General features: G+C 39.8%; 1 protein-coding gene across 1 annotated transcript; it reads left to right on the top strand.

Annotated features, from left to right (window-relative positions):
• Positions 1-266: 266 nt before the first annotated feature.
• On the top strand, positions 267-2448 carry LOC6652898 (vanin-like protein 1). Its single transcript, XM_002075359.4, has 4 exons — positions 267-439; positions 609-1254; positions 1319-2042; positions 2106-2448. The coding sequence occupies exons 1-4, from the start codon at positions 344-346 to the stop codon at positions 2356-2358; spliced, it is 1719 nt and encodes a 572-aa protein (XP_002075395.3). The 5' UTR covers positions 267-343; the 3' UTR covers positions 2359-2448.
• Positions 2449-12020: the final 9572 nt, after the last annotated feature.

Genomic DNA, 12020 nt, shown 5'->3' with positions numbered 1-12020 from the left:
GTATGTATGTACATACCTAAGTATGCCTACTTACTACATATATAGCCAGAAAGTATTTTTGCAAAAACTTATCATTGTCACGGTCCATAAACATGAAATTAGAATAACCCATTTATAACTGGAACGAACAAAACACATATGTACATACATATAAGTGCGAACTGTGGCGTCTATGCCTTTTGTATAGCTCTTTCCCGATCTTGCCCAGCAGCCACCACCAACTGGACAGCATGATAAGATTAGTTGGCCGACCAGTCGGCAGTTCAGTTGTCCGACTAGCCGTTCTATAAAAGCTTCAGTGGCCCATTATTGGGGCGACAGTAAGCGATTGACGGACCACGAAATGGCCATCCCGACCAGCTCCAAACCCATTAAGGCCATAGGCAGATTTAGTCTGGTCATGGCCTTTGTTTGCCTATTGCCGCAGATGAGTCACCAGGTTGGTTCTATGTACACTGTACTTGACTGAGTGCAATGATAAGATCATCAACAAAATCGACTTAATCGCCAATTAGTGAAAAGTGCTTGGCACTTGATTACACTTTATTAAGTCTACACACTCTTAATCTGGCCATATAATGTATATATAAATATGTGCTTTTTATTAGGCGGCATTCATGGAAACGGACTATGATAGTGACTACTATACGGCAGGCGTTGTAGAATTTCGGCCAAGTGTATTGAGCCAGAAGGATAATGTTGACAGTTACGTGGAGATCATTGGCTCAGCGGATGCCAGCGAAGCCGAAATCATTGTCTTCCCGGAGGCCACTTTAAATGGCCAGAGTACGGCAACATTTGTCCCACACCCGGAGGAACTAATTGTCCCCTGTCTAACGGATCCAAATGCCACATACTATGAGGAGTTTTTCGTTACTCTCTCGTGCGCTGCCCGCAATGCCAGCAAATATGTTGTGGTGAATCTCAGTGAGAAACAGCTGTGCACCGATACCCCCGAAGATCCGCGACCCTGCTCCTCGACTGGTGTCAATCAGTTCAATACGAATGTGGTCTTCGATCGGGAGGGTGTTGTCATCTCACGGTATCGTAAGATCCATTTATATGGCGAACCTCGAAACTCTACCTATTTGCCCGAGTTGTCAACGTTTACCACCGATTTCGGTGTGACTTTCGGGCATTTCATATGCTTCGACATACTCTTCTTTGATCCGGCCCAGCAGTTGATATTGGAGCAGGGTATCACAGATTTCGTATTCCCTACTATGTGGTTCTCGCAGCTGCCGTATCTGACAGGTGAGTCTTAAATCGAATTGGCTGCAAGTCGGAACATTCTTTAGTTGCCCTTCATTTTCCTCAGCTGTCCAATACCAACAGGGCTGGGCTTATGCACAAAATGTTAATCTATTGGCCGCCGGAGCTAGTAACCCCTTAATCGGTAGTTCTGGTTCGGGTATCTATCATGGACGTGAAGGTACCATTACCAGTGTAATGAATACCGGCATTGGTGAACGTCACATCTATGTGGCCAAAGTGCCGAAATTTAAGGAAACCCGCAAGACACGTAAATCACTGCGCTCGCGTCGCTCTGTTGACCCCGAGGCTCCAAGGGTTCTCTCGTCGGAATTTCGGATGAAGCAGGACTATATACAAAATTATAAGAGTGAAATGCTACCGATCGATGAGAACCAGCGAGACAGCGGCAATTTGACACAAGATATTTGCTATGATGACACCTTCTGCTGTCACTTCGAGGTGGCATGGCAACCATTGGACGACCAAAGTAATTCATCCTATTACTACTATCGTCTGGGTGCCTACAATGGTTGGAGGAATGAGCAAAATGTTGATGCCAATTATATACGTAACTGCGCCATCTTCTCGTGCACGGGTCCCGATATCGAAGACTGTGCCAAACTGATCACTGATAATGCCCAGCCCCAAGTAACCTTCACACGTTTGGCCATCGATGTGACCTATCCCGAATCAAAAGAGTATCTCTTTCTGCCCAATACAGTACTGGACAACCTTTTGCCACTAGAGCCAGCCCAATTCGAATGGTCGCAATCATCTACTAGCAATAGGTGAGTTATCCCATCTCTCTCCTACTATCTGATTACTATTAATCGAACCTGTCTTCTCTCCAGATATCAACATCAAGTGCACTTTGCCTTAGCCGAAAATGTTGAGGTTAGCAATCTCTTGACCTTTGCCGTCTATGGTAACTATTATAATGAGGTCTGCACCTATAAAGTTGGCACTCCCGAAGATAATCTCCAATGTGGCTATGCGGATGAAGACAATGAGGGCGGCACAGCAGCCCATATGCAAAGCTTTGGAGCCTGGCTGATTATGCCCTTGGCTGTGATCCTGGGCTCGATTCGATTTAAGAGTCTGTGAAAGATTTTTGTTCTGTTAATCTAGATCATAATCAGATTTCTCTCTATAAAATAAACAAGCCCCCAACTTAGCCGGGAGTTCGTTAATAAATCGCTTAAATGTGCCTTATTTTAGGGCATTGAGTCTCAAAATCGTGTAAGAAATAAAACTGTATTAATGAGTAGTATTTAGTTTCCACAGACACACTGTCTGCAAAACAGCCTACAGTAAACACACATACACTGTCACTGCACTTTCACTAGCAAATTGTTTACTATTGGGAAAACGTGAGCTTTAATGTAATCAAGTACTAAGGAGAGAAAGTAAAAGCGTATTCTCTCAAAACAATGACCTTCAAAAAATGACTAATGTTGACATAAGAAGGTCAATTGCCACTCCGATTCAAGACTTCTATGAAATAAACCATCAAACATAAATATAAACGGGACTAACTTCGACCGCGTCAAAGTTTGTATACCCTTAAATGTTTTTTGCTAATCTTTCCTTACCTATCTATAGCCGTCAATGTGGAACAACGTTTCATCTAATGAATGCAAAAGAACGGCCTACAATTTCAGCATAGGAAAAAATGAAGATATTAATTAAAGTCACTGTTTCCACCGATTGTTCCTATAGGAGCTATAAGATATAGTCACCCGATCTTTATCAAAATCAGCATAGACATTAACAGATATATTTAACTAACAAATGAGTAATTTAAAAGCAATCGCGTCAAAAGTAACGAAGTTATTGAGAAAAGTCACTGTTCGTGACTTTCCTGTTTGTATTGGAGCTATATGATATAGTGGTCCGATCCGGCTTAATCCGAGATATACAACCTGTGCACTATATACAAGCCTACATGCAAAATTTCCGCTCTGTAACTCTTAAGGTCTAGGAGGAGTTCGTGTCGATTCAGACGGACGGACGGATAGACGGACGGACATGGCTATTTAAGCTCGTCTCGTCGTGCTGGTCAAGAATATATATACTTTACATAATCGGAGATGCTTCCTTCTATGCGTTGCACACTTCTGACCAAAAATTATATACCCTTTTTGCAAGGGTATAAAAATCGATAAGAAAATAAACTCTTATGTTCAATTTAAAATAAAAGTAGGCCTTGTCTTTCTTCTGTCATTTCCAGTTTCAATACAACAGATCCGATTCGGATTCATTTCAGTAGCAAAGCACAGCACAAAGTAAAAACATCAGTTTCGGTATAATTAAGTTAAAAAAAAAAACAAAATTAAATAAAAAGTAAACGAAAAAAACAAAAACGAAAAGAAAAAGAAAAATATCCTGGTAAGTGAAAACAATAAATGGAGGGAATAGAAAGGATTTGACTTAGTAAGTATAATTTGAAACCAAGTTTTCTCTTCTAGGACAATGCTGGAACTCGACTTTTTTATTTAAAAATATAAATTCCATAAAAATTCAAATTCGATCATCCAAAAACATAGTTTGAGGAGTTTCTCCTTGGTGAGTTTCGCACTCTCGGCATCCATCCAGATCTCAACCTCCTCTCAACCATTCCGTCTTAATATCAGAGTTCTGCAGTTCCAGGAGCTTGGAAATTCGCAGCAAACACTCCTCGACCTTTGGCCACGTAACTCTGGCCGCTGTTAGGTGTAGGAAGTTTATAAGACTGACGGCCTGATACGGCTCCCTGGCACATACGTTGCGCGCCACCCATTCCATGGTGTCTTCATTGGCTGCTGCGATGAAGAGCCGGCCATTGTACTTGGTCATCGGAGTGACCTCATTAAAATTTAAGCAGCGAACGTTTCTGAAATCCAAAAAAATCCCAAAGAACTCTTCTAGCAGATCGCAAAAGTTTTAACACATTCCGAGGAAGAAACGACCAGAATAAACGGCCTGTTCTCTGGGAGTATGTTTACGTATGGGGGCCGCTGACCATTTATATCATTTGGTTCTACTTCCCTTCCGAGCGTGGTCTGGATTTAATATTGCAGCCTCCCATACCGCATGCCTATTCCATACATCCATACGATGGATGAAGCAGAAACCTCCAATGTTCCCAGCTGAATGTTGACCAGACTTTTCAGCTCTATCTTAAGCTCATATATGGTAGCAGAGATCGGCAGCTTCATAACCATAAAGCATCGCCAAGTTACACGACTCAGACGAGGTGCTTTGCAAAACCTCCTCACTGGATTCGAGGACCTGTCTGAACCTTGATTCCTAAAAAACTCTCTGCTTGATCCAGAGGAGAGCTCAATACCAGAAGACTGGCTATCGTCGGACGACTGTAGTTAAATTTTTGAGCAGAGCTGCTCCTTCAAACCAACTGGGAAAGGACATTTGGCCCCACAACTTGATATTGATCGAAAGTTCCTGTAATTCTTCATGGAACACGATGACGCAGCCCAAAGAGATCCTGTTTGAATCTTTTTTCTATTGGAGTGAATAAAAAAAAACATTTCATTTGCCTGTTATATATGTTTGGGCGTCTTTAATAGGGTATACTCCAGGTCCTACCTGGTGCAATCGAGCTAAATATTGTTCCAGGTGTCAGCTGCATGCGAAGAATGACAATTTTCAAAACTCTTATTTAGAAACCTCAATTTACAGCTAACAATATCTTTAGCTGTAATTACACTTTGACCATCCAAAATATAAAATTTGTAATTAAATTATAGATAAAGTAAGTTATAAGAAGAAGAAACTCAATAATACTATAAAAGTGAACCCTGATAGTCTGCCCTAGATCTAAAAATCAAAACAGGACTTGGCGACTTAAGAAGTTAATCTTTAAGGTAATTGGCATAAAATCGAAAAATTCATGGAAGAAAATTGTAATTTTAGTTCAATATGATGAATGAATGACTAATGCCAGTTCAGTTTGTACTCCCAAAGAGATCAGACGTGTTACGGATAGCCGAAAGCCTAGCTTGACAAATCTCATCATCTCGCTGCATTTTTTTTTTAGACACTGGTTTACCGGTGCAAGTAACAAGTGCACAAAACAAACTCAAAAATAAAAATAACAACAACAAAGGCAAAGAGCAGTTGCTTAAAATCTGGCGGAGGGCAATAGCCCGACGACAACAACTACAACAATGACTTCAGCAATGAATAGACTTCTGAAAACAAATTACAGTGAACCAAAATATATCAACATAAATAGAACAGACAATAATACTTTTGAAAATGTGTCTCCATTTATGATAAAAAAAGTGATAGACTACGTTTGCAACGGAGAAGTCGAAATATGTAAAAAAACAAGAATGGGAGCTCTACTTATAAAAACGAAAAATAAACTGCAAGCTGATAAATTACTTAAAATTACCACATTTAGTGATTTTCCCATATCAGTTTCGGAACATAAAACTCTTAATTTCTCCAAGGGAGTTATTTACTCCAACGATCTAGGAAATATTGATGATGACACCATATTAAATGAACTAAAATCTCAAAATGTATCTGAAATACGGAAAATTCTAAAGACCGAAAACAACACAACTAAAGAAACTGGACTCATAATCATAACATTTGCTTCACTTACCCTCCCAGAGACTATCATGATCGGCTACGAACGAGTGAACATACGGCCATATATTCCACTCCCTTTGAGATGTCGCAAATGTCTTAGACTAGGACACACAACATTCAAGTGCAATTCATTATCCAAATCGTGCTCTAATTGCTCTGCTGAAGAACACACTCTGGAAAATGAAACTTGCGACAAACCAAAATTTTGTATTAACTGCAAATACGACAGTCAAAACAATCACAGTCCATTTGACAAATCATGCCCAGCCTTTCTCAAACAAAAAGAATTAACTGCAATTAAAACTCTGGAAAAGGTAGACCACAAAACTGCAACACAAATATACCATTCTCGTCATTCGCAACAATCTCTATACTCTACAACGACTAAACAACAAACAGAACAAAACATCACTCAACAATCATCAACAACAAATTCAACTAATCAAACCCCTAGCCCAAACAACGAACCTAATCCCATCAAGCACCAGCAGCAAAAAAGATCCACCACATCATACAGAGACATCGAATCACTCATGGACACCACACCAATCAACGACACACCATCCGCTTTAACACCGCAAAACAATAGCAACCATCACTCCACTCTAACTGAAGACCTAAAACTAAGAATATATACAAGTAAACAAAACAATCTAACCAAAACTCTGAAGTCAAAAGAACATATTGAATCAAAAACTAAAAAATTCAAGACTACTTCACTGCACAACGGCAGTGAAGGTGTCTAAACACTACTAACAACTCAACTTTCTACAACTTAAACCTAACACTTTTAGAGTAAGCAACCAATAAGCAACTAATACACATAGGTTAAAAATAATCCAATGGAATTTAAACGGATATATGAATAACTATAACCAGTTACAGATTCTCATAAAAAACCACAATCCAAAAATCATATCCCTACAAGAAACCCACATTCACTCTACCCTTAACATTCCCATCCCCATCAACTATACCCTATATCACAGAAACACTGCTATAAACGGACATGGAGGCGTAGCTCTCCTGGTTCATAACTCCATACAACAACATAACGCAAACCCTAACACATCCGGTTTTGACTCCATCGCAGTGACAATCCATCCAAAATCAAGTTTACTATTGTCTCATCACATATACCTCCCACTAAAACATTCAAAATTCAAAATTTGAGAGACCTGTACGTCACTACACAAACACTTTTATTAATAACTGGGGACTTTAATAGCTGGCATAGGAGCTGGGGGTCCCGAACCAACAATAGTAGAGGCAATACTATTTTCAAATTTATTAATCAAACCTCACTAATCACACTAAATAACGGCTCACCAACCCATTTTACTACTCACCACACATTCACACACATAGACCTCACTATCGCTTCACCAATCCTATCACTCAATGCAGACTGGTATACATGCAACTCCTTTTTGGGGCAGCGACCACTATCCAATCCATATAAACCTTTTCGACCGTAACAATATCAATAATGCTATAGCTAAACCCATATTTAAATTGGATAAAGCCAACTGGGCACTTTTCCAAACACTTACAGAGAGATTTTCCACCCAAACCCCCCCCCCCCCCCCCCCCCCCCCCCCCAGCTTAAATATAAACAAAGAAACAGCCAACTTAATCAAAATAATTATTCACGCGGCTAACCAATCTATTCCCCAATCGCATAGAAACCATAGGAGAAAAACTGTACCTTGGTGGGACAGAAAACTCCAGCAATTAAAAGACCAAAAACTCACAGCATGGAATACCTTAAAAAGAAACATTAATACGACAAACATTCTCACCTACAAAAAAGCTAATGCCCTACTTAAACGTGAAATGAAGATCGCAAAGCGAGTGTCAGTATCAAACTTCACATCCGAAATAAATCCAAACTCTTCCACCTCCAAAATATGGTCAAATATAAACCGATTCTGTGGACATGGCATTCACTGTCTCACCAACCCCAGCGACTCCACTCAAAACATAACAGACAAAAGCGAAATTGCCAATACATTATGTTCCGTTCGGTCAAATTCAGCACGTAATTCCAATTTTCACACAACTTTCAATCAACACAAGGCAAATGTTAACACTAATATGATTCACATCTCATCTCCCATAGCACAAAGCGTAGAAACAGACATCACCATGATTGAACTGCTAGCGGCACTCAATCAGTTGAAAGGAAAAACTCCAGGCAGAGATCGAATAAGTTACCAAATGCTTAAGAACCTACCCACTATGTTACTGCAAAGAATTCTAAACCTCTATAACAGCATCCTTAATACCCATATCCCCCAACAATTTAAAGTCAGTACCGTCATACCTATCCTCAAGCCAAACACAGATAAAACCTCCACCAATTCTTACCGCCCCATCTCGCTCAATCCATGTTTATCCAAATTACTCGATAAGATTGTGTCGAAACGACTGTGGTGGCTAGCGGTCAATTGCAAGCTACTAGACAGTCGTCAAATGGGTTTTAGAAAGGGGAAATCAGTGTCTGATTCCCTAGCTCTGCTAGATTATCAGATCACTTCCTCTTTATCAAAATGTAACCACATCTCGATCATCTCATTAGACTTCACTAAGGCCTTCGACAGAGTGGGTATCCACTCCATCTTAGACGAACTAGTTGAATGGAAAACTGGTCCCAAAATCACTAAGTACATATGCAATTTCTTATGCAACAGAAAAATAACTGTCCTCAATAACAAAACGTACTCCAATACACTTCCTTTAGAAAACGGGATTCCGCAGGGCTCCCCTTTGTCAGTCATACTCTTCGCTATAGCCTTCAACAAGCTAAACAAAATAATTGCCCAACATAAGGAACTTAGCTTTAACGCCTACGCTGATGACTATACAATCGTTTCTAAATTAAAAAAGAATCAGTCTCTCTTCAATATCGACTCACTCTTTGTAAACATTAAGGATTGGTGCACTTACTCTTGTGCTTCTCTCTCAGTGGAAAAATGCAAACACCTACACATTTGCAGGAAAAAGAAGTGTAACTTCGTACTGCAATCCACCAGCTTCCACTTACAAAATGTATCCGCCCTCAAAATACTAGGTATTACCATAGCAAAAAATTACAAATGGAACATTCACATAGACAATTTATCTGTTCAACTTGCAAAACGGCTAAATATAATTAAATGCCTATCTAACAACAAATTCAGCTGCAATGTAAACACTGTTATTTATGTCATTAAATGCGTAATAATGTCAAAGATCGATTTTGGCATACACTTGTATGGATATGCACCAAAATCAGTATTAAGCAAACTCAAAACAACTTACCACTCAGCCATTAGACTTGCCTTCAATGCATTCCGCACTACACCAATTAACAATTTATTATATGAAGCAAATATATTGCCAATAGAATACAGGACGTTACACGCAATTCAAAAAAACTTTAAAATCATTTTAAATTCCAAGAATTCACAGCTGGAAAACATTTACAAAAAAATCGTAAGATCCAAAAAAATACCAAAACTACCTTCTTCGCTATTTCACACAATAAAACAATGCAGAGAACTTAATATTGAAGTATCCCCCGTTACATATAAATCAGAAAACAAACCTAGCTGGCTATACAATTACAGAAACATAATAAACACCGAACTACACACTTCACTTAAATCAGACACACCAGCCTCAATATACCAACAAAAATTCAAAGAAATAAATTCTACTTCGAACAGAAAACTGCTGTACACTGACGGTTCCAAAACCATAGACGGTGTAACATATGCTGTAGCAACGGAAAACTCCGTAATCTCCCAACAGATACTACCCGACTACACTTCTATCTTCACAGCCGAAATCGCGGCCATTCTTGCAGCCTGCATATATGCAAGCAATCAAAGAGGCAAATTCACCATCTGTTCCGACTCCCTTTCCGCTATACAAGCAATAAAGAACATCAATAAACAGAGCTACTATACCACATGCATTAGGAACATATTGAACAAATACGAAAATAACAAAATATCACTGCTTTGGGTTCCCGGTCACAGCGGAATAACAGGGAACGAGACCGCTGACGAAGCAGCCAGAAACGCCAAAATATTCCCTCTCATTATGGAAAATACTCATAACCCCTCCGATATCCTAAACTTCCTAAAACAAAACACAAAGACATACAAGGAACTAATATTCACTAATACTTCCCAACACTACAAGACCGTTTCCCAAGACAAAACGACAACAACTAATACCTCTCGAACTGATATATTGAAATTTACCAGAATCAGACTGGGACACACAAATATAACCCACAGCCATATCCTTAACAAATCCCCTCCTCCAATATGTACACACTGCAACGCACCAATCAACATTTCTCATACACTTATTGATTGCCCGTTATATCAACATGAGAGATCAAAATTTCTTAAACCAACAATAGAGTTTTTTAGGAATCAAGGTTCAGACAGGTCCTCGAATCCAGTAAGGAGGCTTTGCAAAGCACCTCGTCTGAGTCGTGTAACTTGGCGATGTTTTATGGTTATGAAGCTGCCGATCTCTGCTCCATATATGAGCTTAAGATAGAGCTTGAAAGTCTGGTCATGCGGGAACATTGGAGGTTTCTGCTTCAGTTTTGCGAGTCAGATATCACAGCAGACGTTGCTGCGCTGGGCAGGAATAAAAATGTCAGGCCGATTATGTCGTGCTACGACGGCACTAATTTTGTGGGTCAGATTATGGTTGAGCCTGTCTTGGTTGATAGTCGGCGTTAATCGAACTCTAGCATTGAGTTACAGTCATCAGATGGTTGCCAGGTCTCTGGCATGGAGCTCTCCTCCGGATCAAGCAGTGAGTTACTACTCCTTTCCATTGACATTCAATCTAAATCGGGGACACAAACGACTAAACGGTAAGTATTAGGAATAGGAAATCAAAACTCAGTATGACTGAATATTCCGTCTTTTGAAAATAGGTTGAAAAAGGTTCTCGAATCCAGTGAGGATACAAAGCCCCTCGTATGGATGTATGGAGGAGGCATGCGGTATGGGAGGCTGCAATATTAAATCTAGACCACTCTCGATGATATAAATGGTCAGCGGTCCCTTTACGTAAACATACTCCCAGAGAACAGGCCGTTTGTTGTGGTCGTTTCTTCCTCGGAATGTGCTAAAAACTTTTGCGATCTGTTGGAAGAGTTCTTTGGGATTTTTTTTGATTTCAGAAACGTTCGCTGCTTAAATTTTAATGAGGTCACTCCGATGACCAAGTACAATGGCCGGCTCTTCATCGCAGCAGCCAATGAAGACACCATGGAATGGGTGGCGCGCAACGTATGTGCCAGGGAGCCGTATCAGGCCGTCAGTCTTATAAACTTCCTACACCTAACAGCGGCCAGAGTTACGTGGCCAAAGGTCGAGAAGTGTTTGCTGCGAATTTCCAAGCTCCTGGAACTGCAGAACTCTGATATTAAGACGGAATGGTTGAGAGGAGGTTGAGATCTGGATGGATGCCGAGAGTGCGAAACTCATCAAGGAGAAACTCCTCAAACTATGTTTTTGGATGATCGAATTTGAAATTGTCCTAGAAGAGAAAACTTGGTTTTATATTATACTTACTAATTGTAAGTCAAATCCTTTCTGTTCCCTCCATTTATTGTTTTCACTTACCAGAATATTTTTCTTTTCGTTTTTGGTTTTTTTGTTTACTTTTTATTTAATTTTGTTTTTTTTTTTTAACTTAATTATATCGAAACTGATGTTTTTACTTTGTGCTGTGCTTTGCTACTGAAATGAATCCGAATCGGATCTGGTGTATTGAAACTGGAAATGACAGAAGAAAGACAAGGCCTACTTTTATTTTAAACTGAACATAACAGTTTATTTTATTATCGATTTGTATACCCTTTTTGCAAGGGTATATTAATTTTGGTCGTGTGTAACGCATAAAAGGAAGCATTTCCGACCATATAAAGTATATATATTCTTGACCAGCACGACAAGACGAGTTCAAATAGCCATGTCCGTCCGTCTATCCGTCCGTCCGGCTGAATCGACACGAACTCCTCCTAGACCTTAAGAGTTACAGAGCGGAAATTTTGCATGTAGGCTTGTATATAGTGCACAGGTTGTATATCTCGGATTCAGCCGGATCGAATCACTATATCATATACATAAGCATACATGCACATGGAG

The sequence above is a fragment of the Drosophila willistoni genome, assembly GCF_018902025.1.
Source record: "Drosophila willistoni isolate 14030-0811.24 chromosome XL unlocalized genomic scaffold, UCI_dwil_1.1 Seg142, whole genome shotgun sequence".
In the NCBI taxonomy this organism is placed as follows: domain Eukaryota; kingdom Metazoa; phylum Arthropoda; class Insecta; order Diptera; family Drosophilidae; genus Drosophila; species Drosophila willistoni.
Note: the sequence above shows the minus strand (reverse complement) of the source record. Positions and strands in the feature narration are given on the sequence as shown.

Bases quoted from the DNA above. Each gene is read 5' to 3' on its own strand.
- LOC6652898 (XM_002075359.4), top strand. From the start codon at position 344: ATGGCCATCCCGACCAGCTCCAAACCCATTAAGGCCATAGGCAGATTT. The intron at 440-608 runs GTTGGTTCTATG...GCTTTTTATTAG, and splicing joins TGCCGCAGATGAGTCACCAG to GCGGCATTCATGGAAACGGA. The intron at 1,255-1,318 runs GTGAGTCTTAAA...CATTTTCCTCAG, and splicing joins GCAGCTGCCGTATCTGACAG to CTGTCCAATACCAACAGGGC.